The 19,879-nt window shown below is 40.2% G+C and overlaps 2 protein-coding genes and 1 long non-coding RNA gene across 4 annotated transcripts; 1 reads left to right on the top strand and 2 right to left on the bottom strand.

Annotated features, from left to right (window-relative positions):
* Positions 1 to 3,965: 3,965 nt before the first annotated feature.
* Positions 3,966 to 6,096, bottom strand: gjb1b (gap junction protein beta 1b; the record flags this gene model as incomplete). 2 transcript variants are annotated; one of them, XM_084133712.1, is made up of 2 exons in its annotated part: positions 6,006 to 6,096; positions 3,966 to 4,807 (listed from the first exon to the last, which is right to left on the bottom strand). In XM_084133712.1, the coding sequence occupies exon 2, from the start codon at positions 4,791 to 4,793 to the stop codon at positions 3,966 to 3,968; it is 828 nt and encodes a 275-aa protein (XP_083989838.1). In that variant the 5' UTR covers positions 4,794 to 4,807; positions 6,006 to 6,096. The 2 variants fall into 2 exon arrangements, with proteins under 2 accessions (XP_083989838.1, XP_083989839.1); XM_084133713.1 differs by lacking the exon at positions 6,006 to 6,096 and adding an exon at positions 5,679 to 5,766.
* Positions 6,097 to 6,980: 884 nt separating this feature from the next.
* Positions 6,981 to 13,922, bottom strand: LOC311095365 (uncharacterized protein; the record flags this gene model as incomplete). Its single annotated transcript, XM_084133857.1, has 6 exons — positions 6,981 to 7,902; positions 8,003 to 8,085; positions 8,575 to 8,720; positions 9,256 to 9,383; positions 12,941 to 13,071; positions 13,171 to 13,922. 6 exons carry the CDS (start codon positions 13,920 to 13,922, stop codon positions 7,832 to 7,834), a joined length of 1,311 nt encoding a protein of 436 aa, XP_083989983.1. The 3' UTR covers positions 6,981 to 7,831.
* On the top strand, positions 11,274 to 11,987 carry LOC311095313. The gene is made up of 2 exons (XR_014608816.1): positions 11,274 to 11,385; positions 11,591 to 11,987. It is a non-coding gene; the product is annotated as an uncharacterized lncRNA (long non-coding RNA).
* Positions 13,923 to 19,879: the final 5,957 nt, after the last annotated feature.

Raw genomic sequence — 19,879 nt, forward strand, 5'->3', positions numbered from 1 at the left:
AAAGATGTATGAATTTCTATTAAATAAAGTTCATTGAAGTTGCATATGGCTTTCAATTTTGAGGTGATCATTCCTCATAACCACATAGCCTGTTTTACTAAGTTAGGTAAATACTATTAAAGGCCCCCTGAAATCAAAATTTAAGTTTTTTAGCTTTTAGTATGAAGATGTTAGCCTTAAGGTTATGAATAAGCTGGTGTGTTCCAAAACAATGACAACATTCGCATTTAGGAGATATAAGCATTCAAAACTTAAAGGCACACTGTGAAGGAATTGTGTTTTTGTCAAACAGCGACCCCTAGAGTCGCTATGGAATACTTGCACTGTCGTAAATACCCCTCCACCCCCCACCCTGTACACCGGTACCTGCATCGGGCATGGAATAGGCACAGATAGACTCCGAAGACATGATTATTGCAATTTATCATAATAGTTTGCAAATTGTACTTGTTTACACTATTTAAAACCTCTACGTTAGGCTTATTTATGTCCTGATAATTATGTGAGATATTAAAAACTGTTCTCATGATAATCACAAGAATCAACGTCAACAGCGTCGTCTGATATCCCTCAGGACTACGTGATAAATACACCTCACAACACCTGAGTTCAGTTGGCAAACTAGTTCGTGAGGCAAGCTAGGCAATAAAACATAACGCAAAAAACACGTAAGAGAAACGAGTGTTTTTTTAGCAAGTCTGTTAACAGCTCTGATAATCGAAAGCTAGCTAGACATATGTGGAAATTATTGGACTGGTCTAATTATCAGCAATAAATGAATGAACAGCATATAAAAAAAAACATACTTACAAGCAAGCGCAACAACATACAACATAGAATGCAAACAAGTTTACAAATAAGAGATTTATTTACTGGCCACTTCATGCGTTTTCTCAGATCGGATTTCTGATTTATCAAAACAATTCCATTTACAACTGGTCACATAAATGTGTTTTTGCGAAACGGATTTAAATCCGATCTTCAATTCCCGCGCTGTATGCAGATTTAATGGAGTGCACGAGCAACAGATATGAACAGCATTTTATTGATAATCAGCTAAAATTTCAAAATCAAAGACCGCAATAAGAGAGAGCGGCAACAGCCCTGGTAAGATCACTTCATTTCTTTACTTTTAATGATGATCTTTTAATGATGATGATTGTGTGTTAAGCGTCTGCGACTTACTTTCACTTTGATTTGCGATAGTTTGCACGTTCTCTTGATGAATAGCCTATGCTCAGTTGCTCATCTGCGGTGATGCGTGTTCCAGTAGCGTCGTCATATCTGTCTATAACATATAGCCTATAACACGCTCTCACACGTTTTTATTTTTAGCATTTTTGAGAGGAGTACAATTTACATGTGGTTTCAACAACCAGATGCATTTACACTTGTCCAGTTTGGTCTGGAATGCTGCACAGACCTCCTCCTTTAGTGGTTTGAGCGATCGGATTCAAATCCGTCTTGAATGCGTTTCGGAGGGCATTTACACCTGGTCTTTTCACGTTTGGATAGCTATCCCATCTGAGAAAACGCATGAAGTGGCCAGGTGTAAACAGCCCCATGACAAAAACATATGCACGAAAGCCGAAAACAAACGCTGGTTGGCCTCTCACGTCCAAATTTGACGAAGTGGTGGGGGAAGTGACGTATGCCGTAAAGCAGTCGAATTTTGTAGTTCTTTTTGTGCTCTGGTAACCACCCGAACCCCGAAGTTACATAGTGCCAGTAAAAGCGATACAGACCCCGTCAGGCTATGGCAGACGTGTCATTCAACCTATTGTAAGTGGGTCTTGGAAATATATTATGAAGGTTGAAAAGTTTCACAGTGTGCCTTTAAGTCTCTCACTTCCGCTAAAATGGATCACGGATTTTTATGACTTAAGTTTCTCATCACATCTTCTGTCCAATCAAACGCTCTCTAGAATCTAAAGCTCCGCCCCCTATGCTATAAACACCACCTGGACAAAGCGACCGTTTTAAGACAGAAATCATCATCATCATTTAAGACAGAAATCGGAGCGAAACGGGTTGGAGATGTGTGTTCGGTTGCTCAAACGCTCGAGTTTTATTCTGTTTTTCCAACTGTACGTTGGTTAAGAATGAAATGGCTAGAATTTATTCCTCTACTATTGAATCCAACGCGCTCGGATTCACTTCCATGGTGCTGTCAAGTACGACTTGCAGTCTGTGAGGTAAACTAAACGCTATTGGCTGTTTGAAAAGGGGGAGGAGCCATTCAATATGTCCCGCCTTAGCTTCCTGTTTCAGTGGAAATTACGTCAAACGCACCAAACGAAGCTAAACTAAAGTGGGCCTTTAAAGTATGAGATTTTAACCTGTGCAAGTGCGGAGATTTGACAATCCACTGACGCGACCGGAGGTGCATGTGATTATCCCTCCGCTCAATTATGCTGACCGATGCTCTAGGGCTTCTGTTTTCATCCATACACACATCTTTTTCTCAGCTGCTTGTCCTCTGTAGAGTTGAGGGCTACTATTGTCAATAAATAATACATTTTAAATAACATACAATAAAATTAAAATGTTAACACGTACCATCTACTCCACTTTCATGCAACACACTGAGCCTTTTTTATGAGACAACGGCTGAATCCGAAATCGGCCCCTAAACCCTCATTCACTATTCCCTACGTTAGTCCACTAATACAGTTCACTTGAAGGAGTGAATCAAAACGAGTGAGCAAATTCGGACAGCCGTTGAGCGCACATCAGTTGTAGCCTACACTCGTTATTGCGGTGCATTGTGGGATTGAATGAGCACACTCAATAACGTCCACTATTGTTTCGGACAGCACTATAATTGGCTATAGGGGGCGATTTCGGATTCAGCCAAAGAGTCAATTTGAGATAGACCCTCTTTTGGTCAAATATCTTTGTACATGAATACGCAGGTCACCAAACTTTAGTACGGAAGCAAAAGACAAACTGATACGCTCTCCAGTGTTTGCGTACAATCTGGGGCTTCATTTATGAAACGTGCATATGCACAGATTTATAAAAAAGTTCTTTGACGCAAGTGGTGCTCATGACGTCCAGCTCCACCTCTGTGGATCTAATGGGTGGAGGGATACAGTAATGGTAGGGATAGGGTGTGGTTGGACCTTCTAGCTTCACTCATTACACCCAGAAAGAGGGAGCTGGACTTCACGCTCCACCATGGCTTTGCATTGATCAGCCTCTCCTTTGATGTGGAAAAGTGTGTATCGCCACGTCAGGGTCTGAGCAGACATACACACTTTTTTCACAGTTCTCCAGCATATATCTTCCCATGATCACTTCTCACATGTAGAGGGGCCACTAAACCAGGGGTTCAGCTTGACCCTGATCAGGCCTAGTCCACACGTACACGGACATTTTTTATAAACGGAGGTTTTCCTCCTTTGTTTTAAAAAAGATTCGCGTCCACATGAAAACGCAAAAATCCGCTGTCAAGAGCATGCCAAACCAACAGGTGGCGATATAACCCTAACCGTAAAGCCATGTTGGCTAATCAGAAGCCTGGAGAAAAGGTTATTAGCGGTTTCGGTTCCGACGTCAAGCCAAAATCTCCGGTTTCACCGTCTACACGACAACACTGCAACCGGAGTTTGTACAAATCTTAACCCTGGCAGGAGTTTTCCAAAAAGTCCGGTTTCAGTGACCGGAAACTGCGTTTGCGTGTGGACGAAAGGCCAAATCGCATGGAAAAAGCTGCGGTATTGAAAATACCCGTGTTCGTGTGGACAGGGCCTCAAACTCACCAGCCAGGAGCTCTCTAGTGATCCTGAAGACCTTGATTAGCTTCTCCAGGTGAGTTTGATTAGGGTTGGAGCTAAACTCTGCAGGAAAGTGGACCAGTTGAGAAGCCTCGCACTAAAAGAGCAAATCAATGACAATATATTAATTTGATTTTAGACATCCACGTTCCATTAATAACTGATAGTTGAAGAAACCGAACAAGTCTAGAAAGCAGAGCAGCGTTCGCTCTTATCTGTGGGAGGTTTACGCCCAACATTGAATTTAGGCTTGAACGAGTGCTCTGATATCAGCTGATTTATTTCATTCTGCTTGTAGGTTGGCAGTTTTTGAGTGAGCCACGGTCCTTTAGGTTGACTTACAGCTCCTTGAAAATATTTCATACACCCCCGACCTATTAAATACATAACCTCTGCGATGTTCAGCAAGACGCAAACTCCAGACACCGCCAGCATGAAGACAGTGAAAATGGTCTTCTCTGTGGGACGGGACACGAAACAGTCCACTGTATTGGGACAGGGGTAGGAGTCACACTTCACAAGACGAAACATCTTGACGTCTGGATAGATGTAGTAAAAAATGTACAAGAAAACCACCTCGAAAATGATGCGGAAAATGATGCTTATCATGTAAGTCCACCACAGAGCACCGGCGATCTCGAACTTCTGTCTCTTTATGTTCTCGAAGTCCTTTTCACTTCCCCGGCCGGACATCTTGAGGATCTTTTTCTCGATGTGCCGGCGGTGAGCGACGTGCATGGCGACCAGCAGGGCTGGAGTGGAGACCAGGATGAGCTGCAGAGCCCAGAGGCGGATGTGAGAGATGGGGAAGAACTGGTCGTAGCACACGCTGTTGCAGCCGGGCTGCTGAGTGTTGCAGGTGAACCCAGACTTCTCGTCTCCCCACACGCTCTCCGCCGCCACGACCAGCACCATGATCCGGAAGATGAAGATGACCGACAGCCAGATGCGTCCGATGCCCGTCGAATGCCTGTTCACACCACTGATCACGGCATAAAACGAAGCCCAATTCATGGTTGGATTGAAGACTAAAGAGAAGAGAATCCAAAGCACAATGACTTTTACATGGTTTCATCGAGTTCAAAACACTCCCCAACTCTGAATCGAGTCTGTCTTACACTACACTAGCTAGGAAGTTGGAAGCTCAAATATATATAATGTTTTTAATCAGTACATAATTCCCATTTCTCCATTTGTGGTGTTTCAATGCTTTTACACTCTTAAAAATAAAATCCTTTGTCATTTCCATTGGACAAAAGGTTCTTTATAGTCAAAAAAGGTTCGGTAACACTTCACAAAAAGGTTCATTAGTTAGCATTTGTTAGCATGAACTAATAATGAACTGCACGAATACAGCATTTATTAATCTTTGTTAGTGCCATGCTTTGTCTACTTTTACTAAAACATTATTAAAATCTTGTTAACTTTAGTTAATGCACTGTGAACTAACATGAACAAACAATGAACAGCTTTATTTTTATTAACTAACATTATCAAAGATTAACAAACACAGTAACAAATGCATTGCTCGTGGTTAGTTCATGTTAGTTAATACATTTTACAATTCATTAGTTAACATTAGTTAGTTATCAAATGTTCTTCACACTAAGAAAAAAAAAACAACTTAGGATCTGATCCCTGAAAGGTTCTTTAAAAACCTTAAAAAACCTTTATTTTTAAGAGTGTACCTAAAATGTAAAAAATAGCCACAGTAAAGGATTATTCCAACTTTTGACTGGTATAACATATTCAGATAAGTCAAACACAACATGACTAATCACTTATAAACTGCCAATTACACAACATTAAAGATTAATGTAATCCTAACAACCAATGCAACATAATTCTCAACCAAACATGTTTCCTGGCACAAAATTCTGAAGCGGAGCAATGATTTACCAGGTTCAGCCCGTGAGAAAGCAGCTTATGCTGTACCAGGTCCAAACATGAAGAACAACAGACTGTATTCTTGGCATTTGGATACTTGGTTGACAAAAATACAAAAATGTTCTGGTCACTTTGGAGCTGGTTAAGAGCTTAGGCGACGGTCTACCGCATGTCGTCACCTGACACAAGACAACCTGACCAATAGCAAGCTTACAGTCGGCCCACACAATAACCAAAAAGGATTTAAATTTCATGATGTGGTCCAAAAATAACTGAGTACTGAGTAGTCAAATCAACATATTTGATAATGGTATAAAATTGATTTCTAGAGTGGTTTACCTTCAGCTGAGATAATAAAGAGACATTTCCAGGAAACGGCTATTGGCCTCGCTAATGATCACCATGCCCTTTGCAAACGCAATGAATTTACGCGCTACTAGCCACAACCCTGCACCACGGCTGTCATATGCACTTATATAACCCATTTTATACACAATGCTGCTCTTTATGGAGGCTAACAAGACTCTTCAGAATTCAGATCAAATGCCTTGATTTCCACCCACACGGGGCAGAAGAAAGAATCTGTGTGGACACAATGAGCAGCAACATTATTCATTGTGCCTGGCAGGGAGAGGAAATGAGGGGCGTTTCTGACCCGCTCTCACTTTATCAAACACAGCACAATTTATCAAAGAAGGTCGACTTGAGAAATAATACTGTCAGGCTTTTGTGTGTATCTCTAGGTTCAATCTGTGGCGAAATCATTCATATTATGTAAATGACAGATTTCAGACAGCATTTTTAAGAGAGAAAAAACTACACAAGATCTGAAGATGGGACACCAGTAAAATAAATATTTGCGCATTTCTGCATTTTGTTGAATAGCTTTAACCCTGGCATTTGAGTTCTGTCATCCCTATCTGAAAGTATTTTACAATTTCAGAAGAAATCATACAATGTGAAACAATTTTGAGAGAAAAAACAAGCATAAAGGTCCAACACCACTTGGGCATAAGCAGACAAAAATGTATAGATCATATGAATTAGCCACCAATTTGCACAAATGTGAAATGGTTACAAACTGCCATGTGATAGTGATGGTTCTGTCTGGTTGTTGTGACATGAGAGCTTTTGAGAGCGACTCATGACATTCATTGTACAACTGCCATCATGTTTGGAAAGAGTGTCAAAGTTCATTCATGGGATCAGCAAGACGAGCAGAACAACAGTTCAGGCATGAAAAGAAAAACTGATTTTTATTGATTGCTTTTCCAAATGCAACTTTTAGAACAGATTTTTTTTTTTTTTTTTTTTAACCAAAGACATCAGTGCAAAAACAGTTGAACAGGCTCCTCTTAAATATGCTGCAGTTTAACAAGGCGGATACACAATTTTAAACCAGGTGTTTCAAACTTTGGCCAGTGAGTTTGTTTTTCATGGTTCTTCAAGCAACACAATCTTAAGCATCATTTCTCAACTACACATGCAGGGGATCTGCTAGATATGAGGGAAAGAAAGGTCTGGCGTCAATCTGTAACTGTGAATATTTCCCTTCAAACTGTCATCATCTGTGTGCACATTCATATTAGCATCCACGCTCTGCACAGGACAGTCCAAAATTCCCCAAAAGAAAAGGACTTCTTTTGTTATTATTCTCGTCTGATCATGAAACCATTGCATGTTGTAATTACTGATTTGTCTTCTTCAAATTAAAGTTATTTAAGGCATGAAAACATGCTATAAAATCAGGCTAACATCCAGACAATAATTTTGCAAGTGTCTCATGATTCTGGGGCGATGTACATCTGCGTATTCAATTAAACAATGTTTCAGTAATAAATTTCAGAAAAAAAAAAAAAAAAAGACCACAGTCGACTCTAAACTTCTTTGAAATAGACATTCTTCTATCTTAGAACTCATTTTTTTTAATTATGAATTAACAATTATGAAACATCTAAACCAAAAACAACACATTCTACAGCAATGAACATCAACTTTCTTCTGTAATACAACCTATCTTGTAACAAATGTGCACTGTACACAAACTAAGTGAAAGTAAAACACAGTAAAAGGTACATAATTGAAAGTATGCTGAGGTTGAGAACGGATCAACGACAAAAGCACACACTTTGGCGATGACGGAACAGACAACATTATTTCCCGTTTTAGCGGTAACAGGAGATCAGATACTTCTCCCACTCGGAGGACCGTTTCCGGGCTCGTTCTTGGGCGTCACCTGGGAAATAACATCAGTTGTAAATGTTACAATAAAGAATTCATGTCCATCATGTTATCTTCCAGTTATATCATGACACTTAAAGGTGCCACTCACTCACTTCTCTTTAACCCCTTGTGCTCGTTACATCTGAGAATGGCAAATCTAGTTTGTGCAAGTCTCTCAGAAAGGGAATCACCTCTCCTAAAGGAGTCAAACAGAAAAGACTGGGGATTAGAAGCCAGGCAAATGCACTTTTAGTGTTAAAAGTGATCATCGCCATTACAACATGCTTATTAAGTTACGATCGCCTCTGCTATGAGCTGATGATAAGTGCATTAATTGATGTTATAAATAATAATCGACCCAGTAGCATTTGTCTATTTCAACATGAGGGCTGGTACATAATACACAGCAGGAACCTCAAGATTTATTTAAAGACTTGGAAAATGTGCGGAAAAATACAAGTTTTTCTTGTACGGATTTGCGATTTAAAACAATACAACCAAACACACACAGACACGACTTCAGATTTAAATCAGACAAGAAAAAAAAGAAGAAAAAAAACGTGTCTGATAACAGTAGTTTGCTCAGGCAGGAATAATCAGTAACATTTTTTTTTTAGATGGCATTAGCAAGGGTCCACTTTAATGCTTGTCCAAATTACTGGAATGAGAATAGGGCTGTCCTTACCTCATGGCACCAATCTTTCCCTTTTCCATGAAGAGCTCAACTTCTCCTTCCGGGTAAATCCTGGCATAAAGAGTCTTGTTCTGAACTTTGCTTTTGAACCAGCTGATTGCTTCAAAAGACCAGGTTTCTCCAAATACTGGCCTCACCTACACCATACAAGTTAAAACAGCTTAATGCATTAAACAATCTGAAACAACAATATTAATGTTAGTGATATGACAAGATCTCGCCATATTAAAACATGACGGAGTTGAGCTTGTGGCAAAACCTTGTGCTTGCTTTTGCAGGCAAAAAAATTGCCAAGAAAACTCATGGACAGTCTCTCGCGTATGGCAAGAGAAGGCCACAGAATCAGTCGGATACGACTGAAATCATAAGATCGATAGACATTACATTATGTATTTTAACACAAAATTACTTGCTTGTAATACATGATTTGAATCAGTTATAGCCTCATTGTAAGTATAGATGCATTGTAAGTCATTTTAAAGGCTATTGTTCTCTTAGTTAATTTCAAAATGCACCTGTTTTGTTTTGCATTTTGTGACTTTCAGTCGAATAAAATACATTTTTCCAGTCATATAATTTGTCATGGAAGATTCCTTAAAATAGTGAACCCAATATCATGGATCATCTTGTGAGCTCGTGTATCGTCATCACACCCAAAATAGCGTCACCCACATTTGCCAGCGAGACCTGCAGCGCTTGCACGGGTCTGGATGCCACTTCTCCACTCATTTCCTTGATATCCCGAAGAGACACGCAAACGTCATCTCCGTAGTCAATCCTCCTGACCTCCACCTTAATGTCTGTGCAGAAATCATCATCAATGACCACGTTTACCAGCACACTCAATGTGATTATGAGATTTAGCCAATATTGTGATTAAACTTTTTACTTTACCTAACGTAACAATACTTCATCCAGTTTGGTGCAATTAAACTCATAAGCGTAGTAACCATAAACAAATGTGGCATATGCCGATTTTAACCAAGTTAACACTTCATTGGCATCTATTCCACTCTGACTGAAGCGCGCATGTGCTTGTGATGAACGTGGATGATGCGGTCATGATTTGTAAACATAGCGGTAAAGGCGGCATCACATTTTTGGGCTGCTGAAGAAACTAAGTTCATGTTGACAATGTTGCGCGACATGATTATCATGTAGTATACCCTAATGAATATAATATAAATATAAAATAAATGTATTTCAAATACATTTATATTGGAACAACTCATTTTGTGCTTAATGTACTTTAGTTATCCAGAAATAGTGCTGAGGTTCCAACTAAAGATATACTTAAGTATATTTGACTGTGCTAAAGTGGAACTATTGCAAGTATACTTTAGATACACTTTAAATATCTTGCATTTGAAGACTGATATTATACAGAGATCATATTATCCTTACTAATAGTGACATTAAAACACATTTTAGGCTTAATATTAAGAAATGTGCATTGTGCAAAGAAGTACTCCAAATAAAGTTTAATTATAATATTTATATCAGTAAGTCTCAAGCGATGTGTCAGTAAATATGTTAATGGATTGTAGAATACTTAGTAGGAAATAAATAAATAAATGCATTTTAAATACATTTAAATAGGTTTTACTCACCAGGGTATTAATGGCCGGAAACATCGAAAAAGACGTTTTAGGTGCATCACCAGAATAAAGACGTCCATAGAAATGTGTTTTGCGTTTGACAAGTAGATTAAAGCCCAAAGTATACTTCAGCAGTACACGTCTGCGCACCGGCAGTATGATGTAATTTTGACGTAATGAATTGCACGTACAACAGCGCATGTGCAAGTGATTTGATAATAATAATACGTTTATTTTATATAGCGCCTTTCTTGAGCTTGAGCGTTTAAAAAACAATTCACTAGATCGTTCGGCGTGTGCGCACTTGTCTTTCTGCACTCGCGGCCAAAGGAGTATAATTTGAAATGAAGTATATCCAGGCCTTAAGGGAACATTTACATGGCAACGATGTAAAAAAAAAAAAAAATCCGGAAAAATTGTTTTCATTGAACAAATGACAACGTTGTAAAAACGATCCACATTCACAATGATCCGTGAAAACGAATAAAAACGCTGTATTATTCATGCCAGGCCAGTAGTTGGCGATGTCACTATAGCTGCGTTTCCACCGAAATGACCTGGAACAATTTGTCCCAGGAACTTTCTTTTTGCCCCAAACCGGTAGCTTTCTGTGTTTACACTGCGGTCTAAAGTACCGGGAAGATTATGCAAATTTGTCTGGTGACGTAGAACTGCCGCGCGACTGCTCGTCGGTCCAGCGGTCGTATTTTTTATTAAATTCCATAGTTGCAGACAGACAACTCTTACGGTACTGATCCACCTTTGCGACACGACTGTCGCGTGGTGTCGCGACGCCTCCCCACATTTCTACGTTGATGGGCGTTTACCGCTATGGGCGTGGTTTTGACCGAGCGGGAAATGTTGCGTATTAGAACAGAGGACCTGCAAGAAATTTCCCCCCGTCTCCATATGGTCTACTAGGGCTTTTTTCGACTAAGGATTTTCATAGTCGAATCTGATTGGTTAGATTTTGCCATAGTCGACTGATAGTCAAACTTTTTTTTTTTTTTTTTTTTTAGATAGCAGCTAGATTTTTTCCATTTCAAACAAAAGAGCTAAAAAAAAAAACTAAAAGAAAAACATGGTGTGTAAAATACCTTTTATTCATTTAAAGCCAGATGAACAAAACATATCACACATATATCATAACATTTCATAAACATGAGGAGCAATATGAGAGAGAAATTTGGTGATCGTTGTTTAGGTACATTAACGTAAAGCTTTTTCACGCCCATGAGAACCGTGTGGAGTCAACTCACAGCCGCTCCGCTGCCCTGCTGAAAATGTGAAGCAGAAACGCTTAATATCAGATAACGTCCATAATAATTGGACTCTGGGTTCGATTTTTTGACCATTTTCAGTGGTTATGAGGAGCAATATGAGAGGGAAATTTGGTGATCGTTGTTTAGGTACATTAAACCACGTAAAGCTTTTTCACGCCCATGAGAACCGTGTGGAGTCAACTCACAGCCGCTCCGCTGCCCTGCTGAAAATGTGAAGCAGAAACGCTTAATATCAGATAACGTCCATAATAATTGGACTCTGGGTTCGATTTTTTGACCATTTTCAGTGGTTATGAGGAGCAATATGAGAGGGAAATTTGGTAATCATTGTTTAGGTACATTAAACCACGTAAAGCTTTTTTCACGTTAGGACTTAGCCTATATATAAAGCCCATGAGAACCGTGTGGAGTCAACCCACAGCCGCTCCGCAGCCCTGCTGAAAATGTGAAGCAGATTTTTGAATACATTTTTATTTATTTACATTAGTAAGCTACAGGACATCGTCTTTCAAAACATGACCTGCGCGAAAGTGGAAAATATTTTTTTGTACCCAGCCCTTCTGAAAATGCGAATGCGTCTCTGTCCCCAGCACATTTCAAACCAAACTGACGCCCATGTATTCGACTATGAGGTTCATAGTCGAATCAGACCTCTCCGAATCGAATCGTCGAATCGTCGACTATTAGAAGTCAGCCCTATGGTCTACTTCTATTCGATAGTCGCGTCACGTTCAACGGAATGCATTTGCATAAAGATGGGCATTGGCCAGCTTTTTGACGCGCAGCATTTTTCCAAATGAAGCGTCGCCTTCCCGGAATGCTTTGCAGGCGCGTCAGAGTCGCTTGACGTCACCCATAGGAATATAGTGGAGTGCAGCACGACAGAAGTGTCGCAACGGACAAGTGGATCAGTACTGTTACTGCACGGACCGCCGTAATAGATTTTTAAAAATGGCGGTTGAAATAAAATGCTGCGTGGAGTCAACCAATCAAAATGCAGCGTGAACTCAATCAGCGTGTTCAGCGCAAAAGTCCCACCCCCGAAAGTTCCTGAACTTTGAAAAAGTACTACCTCGCGGGCAGGGACTTTCAGAGGGGGAAATATTTACCCGTGAACATATGCGAGTTCGTTTGTGCTGGGCGTTGAGGTTTGTGAAGAATGGCGGTAAACATAACCTTAACTTAGTTACTCTTGATTATTGTAAATAATCACATTATTGGTGCATATGTGAACGTAGTCCATTTCATCAATGACAATTTTTTTAAAATACAGAATTAATGCTAAAATTAGAAGTTAAAAATGTAGATTAAGTTAACATTTATTCATCCCATTCATACCTTGTATGAGTGGGGGGGGGTATGGTACGGGCAGCAGGGATAAAAACAATACATTTCACAGATGAAATTAATAATGAACAGGATAATGAAAATATAAATTTTGGGGAAAATTGCACTTTTAAAACAGCTTTGTCTTACCTCTACTCAACTGACATACTTTGATGACCTGGCCACGGCACCAGACCTCCTGCTTGGGAACCCATGCCATGACATAAGCACCAAATTCTGGGACACTATTCATCTCTGCAAAAGATCTACTGCTATTCCTACTGCTTAATCAAAGAAAACAGAACAAAGAGAGACACTAGTACCTGAACTGTACAGACATTAGTAAAAAAGTTAAAGATATGCCATATTAATCTACTTACAGCATGATTTCAGACAGTTCACAAAGGTTTGTGTCCTTGTGTTGGATGAAGAACTTGTTTGGGTGAATAACGCGAGTGATAACAACTGGGATCTCCTCAAATTTGCGACTCTGAAACTCTGGGATTTGGACATGTACACCGTCATCATCTTCAGGTTCACCAGTCAGTGTGTTGGAGCCTTTACGGCATGACTCTTCTTCTGAGGAGGGACAGGACCTCTGGCTGGAGAGGTTAGCAACTTTCCAGTCATCTTGGAAACAAAAACTGACCATTTCTTTTGTGAATGGCTCTGCCGTAGAGTGATCTGTGTCTGAAAAAATATTCCCAGTGTCCCACAATTCACTATTTGTGGTAATCATCCAGCGATAGGCCACACAATCAACGCTGATGTTTTTCTCAGCAAATATGGATTCAGAAACTTTATTCTCCACGTCCTTCTCGGCACTGGCCAATGCCACGCCTCTCTGATCCATAGACGCCATTGCATTAATGTTTGGTTGCTGCATCAGTCTTGATGATGCCTCAGTTATGTTTGTCATATATTCGACTTCATCAGCCGATGAAGACAGTTCAGACGCTTGTTTTGGGTTTTGACTCCTCAGAAAGTGAATGAGCTGAGAGGATGACAACTTATGACGGCGAACTCCGTCACTAGCAGCATTTTGCCGAATTGTGCGTTTTGGATTAGGATACATCTCATTTGGGTTGAAGATCTGATTATGATGGCCTTTCACAGGTATTCTCCGATGCATGTTGATGATCTGAACTGCAAAACCTTCAAAGGCTGTTCTTGAACAAAACATCCAACATATGTCATAACAGTTGCAGGTATTTTTACTCTCATTTCAGATGAAAGCAGAATATCTTTTTCAAGTTCAATGCTGCTTCTATCATTTGAACAATTATTTAATCATTAGTTAAAAATATTTTATAACATGGACCAGGGGCAAAAAATCACAAAGTGTGAATAAAAAAGATATTTAAATGTAGAGAGAGAGAAAAGTGTATCAATATTCACTCTCTTAAAGGCAGGTGCAGCTGATTGTGGAGATATGAAGTCAAAATCTTTTTCATCTAATTTGCAAGTTACAGATGAGATAATGTCTTTATCACAAGTTTTCTTTATTTAATACCAAAGGATGATGTTGTGAAGCAGTAATTTTCAATTGCCTTTGCTTTGATTTAATGTTGAATTTGTGCTGGTCAGACAAGTCTGACTTGTGCCTTATTTGACAAATATTTTTAGAAAAATTATGCTCCTATAAAGAAATCCTCATGTAAAAGAACAAAAAAAAGTTCCATGAGCTAAATATTTCCCCTGAATAAAAGATTCATTTCTGACACTGGCATAGACTAAAACATTAACAACAATAAAATATAAAAAATAAGTGTACTGCTCAGTGAAAATTGAAATATTAGCAGTTAAAAAAACTGGGACATAATTGACTATAAAGACTTAGTTTCAGTGGTGGACGAAGTACACAAATAAAATACTTGAGTAAAAGTATAGATGCCATATTAAAATATTAAAAGTACTTGTTTCAAATAAGCAATTATTTAAAAAGTACTGATCGGTTAAACATACATTTATTCTAGCCAGCACTAGTCAGAGAAATGCAGACATTTAATATAGCAAATTAATAAGCAAACTTTTAAAAATAGCCTAATACAAACATTTATACTCTATCAAAACAACCTTACTAAAACATAAATTTACGTATCTTTTAAATGTGCAAACTGGTGAAATAATATGCCATATATAGACCATTTCAAGGACGAAAACAACAAACGCGTTTTTTTTCAAAATGGTGATTTTTTCATTTTGCAAGTAAGTTAACGTTATGTGGCGACAAATAGTATAAAAATTCAACATATGGGGCAAAATGGGTTAACATTTTGAGGAACGCTATGCAAACACGTTTTATATTATTTGAAACTGCTAAGTTACAACAGCGGAGAAAATTCATGGGCCTTCATTTGCGTTATTTTACCCAAAATCGAAATGAGGGCATCCACATAAAGCATTTCAATGGGCTTAAACAACTTGCCCTTTTACAGCAGATTTAGTTAAAAAAAATGAACTAATACATTTATGACCTAAATATGATTTCACGTACAATAAACAATACTAAAATTCATTAGTCACTTACTTTTCGCGCCATCAGTTGCACGCAGGCAAAGAGTATAGAAGTAACAAGAGGCGAAACTCCGTTGCAGTTTTGACAACAGCCACTAGGTGGCGCTTCGGTAGCGCGGCCGCCATTTTGGACTGAACCAACGGCTTTACCGTTAGCACAACTACTGTACAGCATTAACATTATGTCTGGAAATAATTGGAAACAAAGAAAACAGTGTTCTGCCATCAACTGCAACAACTACCAGTGTACAACCAATCAACTAGCATTTCATAGATTCCCCAAAGATCCAGAGAGGTAAAGTAGAAAAGGTTTTTATTAACTTTAAAGTGAGCTAACGTCAACGATAACAGGTGCTGTAACGTTAATGTAAGCTATCCCATAACCGCAGTAACAGTTTGCTAATGTTATGTATTTGGTCGAAATTGTCAAGACTCGAAATTGGCTTTTTAAATCGCATACTTTCAGAGATATATGAACACCTAACCTGGCAAATGACCGCTTTATTAATTCATTGTTATCACTAAATTAACCCTTTAACTTTTTTTCGCATAAACATGAAAATCACTATCCAAACTTAATGGTTGTAACTGTTAATTCAGGAATGCTTTGGAATTTAGACCTATGGTTGGTCTTGTTTTAATTTGTCAGATTATTGTTGAAGTGAAATAAATTATGAAAGTGAAACAGAAAAAAGTTATATAAGTTTGAGTTTATTAAAATGTACAAATTTAAAATATAATTATTTATATTTTATAGAAAATATATATATTACACAATATATTTTACTCTAGAACTGCAAGAAAATGAAAGCAAAAAATCTGAACAAGTTGTGTTCCACATTTTAGGTTGATATGTTGATATTTCGCTTCCTCACCCTTTCTGCCGTGTGCTCTACGTTACACGGTTTGGAGCTGCGCGCTCTTGCTCGCTCGCTCGCTCTAGATTCCGGGTGATTTTAGCTAATTTGTGGGCATCAGGGAGCCGCTATCAATATGCGGGAGACTCCCGGATCTTCCGGGAGACATGGGATGTCTGCTCTAGAGATATTAAAAACTAGAAACTACTTTTTAGTTCATTTAACCGCTTTTGAATTTGAACCGGTATCGTTCAATTCTATGACAGCTGTGTTGCGTTCAGTCCAAGATGGCGGAGCTGCAGCTCTGCGCATGGGTGAGTTTGTTGCAATGGAACGTTCTATTGAGTTTCGCCTCTTGGTACTTCTATACTCTTTGACGCAGGTTCAAGCTTGAAGCTTCGCTTTGGCTCGTTGATCGGATCATTGAATCAGTGAGTTGTTGACTCGAGAACAGCAGCGAGTGGATCATCAGTGCGACCTATTTTTTACAGTCTATGAGTGCGACTCGCGAACAGGTTCAAGTCGAAAGAATCATCTCGCTCATGAATCGGTCATCAAGTGGCGATTTCTTCAGTTCGAAATAACAAGGAACGATATATTTTTATGAAATGTGGTCGAGTATCCCAATGTAGGGAAGTAAAAGTTTAGCCAAATTAAAATACTCTGATAATATACAGCCTATTTTACAAAGAAGTAGAACAACTAACGTTAGGCCAGGTTGTTACTGCTACTAACGTTCCACTTACGTTAGTTAGTTAGTTAGTTAGTTAACCTAACAAATGCTTACAACATAATACACTTATAAATATCAAGCTTTTTTATTTACCTGGTTTGAATTTATTTGTGGATGTCACCGTTTTGTGTTGTAAAAAATGCGCTTTCTCGGGAGGATGATGATCATCTTTCTGGATTAGACGATATATTTGACAAAAATCGGTAAGGTTGAGGAAATTAAGAAAAAGCTAAAGTGCTGCGGATTTCTAAGCAAGTGGTCGCCAGCTATATTTCTTCTTCTTCTTCTTCGTTGTTGTTTAACGGCGGTTGGCATCCAACATTAATGGTGCATTTCCGCCACCAGCTATATTTAGTAGCAGACTAAAAGTTAACTGAAAAAAAAAACTGGCTGATTCACCACGTGCACAGTTGAGTACGCAGTAGCCTAATTAGTATAAGACATTAGCACATGAACATTTAAATCTAAATGATTAATTATTATTTAAATTTAAAGTTAAAGTTGTATGATACATTGGAAAGAATACTCGTTTTTAAATCATCAAACCTTTATTACAGACTCAGGTTCCAATTTTTAAAACACATAACCAATAAAAAAACAAACAAAAAAACACATACATTCATCAATACGTTACAAAAATACAAAAGTACCAGTGTTTCCACAACTTAGACTGAGAACGTGTAGTGCTAAACCTTGATAGACCCATGATTATCTCATTTTTAGAAGCATTAAGTCGGCAGATAAATCTGAACATAAGATTCCGTAACACAGCTTTAAATGTTAACTCCCACACTTACAAACATTTCACTCGCACTAGCTATGCCATCTAGGTCTCCTTAATAAAATTCTCATTGCATCATTGTAAGCTACTTGAAGCCTCTGTAAACTAGATTTTTTTTATAACTTGTCCACAAATGGGCAGTATAAAGTGGTGTACAGTATGCTTTAAACAGTGATGTCTTTACTTTATCTGAACAAGAACCAAACTTATGCAAAAGTATATTAGCCTGCATACACAACATGCGACGTTGCCGTTCAATGTCCTCATCATCTGTCATGTGCTCAGTTATAAAATGACCAAGATATTTTACTTTCGCAAACACAGCAAGATCCTTATCAGACAATTTAAAAATTGGAAGATTTAAACTCTTGTCCTCCTTCGTTCTGCAAATCAACACAACACTCTTACTAGAATATAAAATATCATGCTCAAGACCATAAACAGAACATATGGTTAACGGCTGTTGGAGACCAGCACTACAAGGGCTAAAAACCACAAGATCATCTGCATACATAATGACAAAGATTCACAAAGATGTTCCCAACCATACAACCAGTTCTCTTACGAGAGTACTCTCGTGTTGCGTAAGCTAGCTTACGCTACGGGAAAACCCCTCTTCTCGAGAAGATTGAAGCCAAAAATTATCCTTAATTTTTCTAAAATTTAAAACGCATTTGCTGCAGCGAGCAGACCTAGGCGAGGCAGCTCGCGCGCCTATTGGCTGCTCTGCTGCAACTGCTGCAACCTATGGGAAGGCAGCTGTGACGTATGCACCAATGAGGGCGCTCGCACCCTCTGAACGTCACTGCCCACCAAAATGGGCGTGGCTTATGGCTATAAAGCCCAGACCGGCCCAGGTTGCCCTTGATTTCATTCTCCTTCAGCGAGTGATCCACTTCGCTGACTCTGGAAGAAGCCTTCGCGCCATCGAACAGCACTTCAGTGGGACGAGCCAACTGCACTGCAGAGACCTGAAGAAGCCGGCCTTCGACTCGCCGCCTTCAGCCACCGTTTCCTGCTGCGCCATCCGGTGCACTACACATATCCTTTAAAGCTTCTGTGTGTGTCGTTGCTTCTTCACACACATTCATTCTAAAAGAGCAAATTAGCGGGCGTTGTTGCAAATGCCCCGCGATTCCTGCGGCTCGTGCCGAGCCCCCCTCACGGCTGGGGACCGACACATCTTATGTGTTTCCTGCCTGGGGAAGGACCACGCCGACCACGCGCTCTCCAAAGGCGGCTGCCCGGAGTGCGATGATATGGCTCTACCGACCCTACGGGCTCGATTAGCCGTCTTCGGCGAGGATGCTTCACTTCCGCCTCCCTCTAACGGGCCGCACCGTGGCAGACCTCGGCCTCGAGTGGTCTCTTCCTGACGAGCCTGCACTCAACAGACTAGACGGCTGTTTTCTGCTGGGATGCCGCCCGGCCCCGCAGCAAAGGCCCGCTCCGTTTCTACCTGAACTTCACAAGGAGTTATCTAAATCCTGGAAGGCTCTGTTTTCTGCCAAGCTCAAAACTTCAGTTTCCTCGACACTCTCCATTGTCGACGGCACTCAGGAAAAGGGTTACCAGCGTCTTCCCCCTATCGAGGAAGCTGTGTCTGCGCACCTTTGTCCGCCCTCCGCTGGATGGCAGTCTAAGGCCACTCACCCTTCTAAAGCCTGCCGAACAACGTCAGCTCTCATTGGTCGCGCCTACGCCACCGCCGGTCAAGCTGCATCAGCACTCCACACTATGGCCGTGCTTCAAGTTTTCCAAGCCAACCTTCTCCGTAATATGGATGAGGCTGGCCCGGACCCAGAGGCATTCAGAGATCTACGCAGCGCAACTGACTTAGCCCTGCGAGTGACGAAAACCACCGCCCAGGTGATCGGCAGAAACATGGCGGCTCTCACTGGCGGCTCTCACTTGTGGTTGACGCTTACGGAGATGAAGGACGCGGATAGATCCTCCTTCTTGGATTCGCCGATTTCGCCATCCGGTCTGTTTGGCCCGTCTGTAAAAGGATTCGCGGAGCACTTTAAGAAACAGCCGCCTGCTCAGAATTCAGGGCCGCCGCCTCCGCCGCCAGCTTCCCAGCGCCGCCCACATGCTGAAGCTTGCCAGCGCTCGCGCTCTTCGAGCCGCCACAGACCGTCTCCCTCACGGGGACCCAAGCCCAAGATTGTGCTGAACCCTGAGCCTCCGAAACCCTCCTG

Source organism: Abramis brama (genome assembly GCF_963993115.1).
Source record: "Abramis brama genome assembly, chromosome: 13".
Taxonomy (NCBI): Eukaryota; Metazoa; Chordata; class Actinopteri; order Cypriniformes; family Leuciscidae; genus Abramis; species Abramis brama.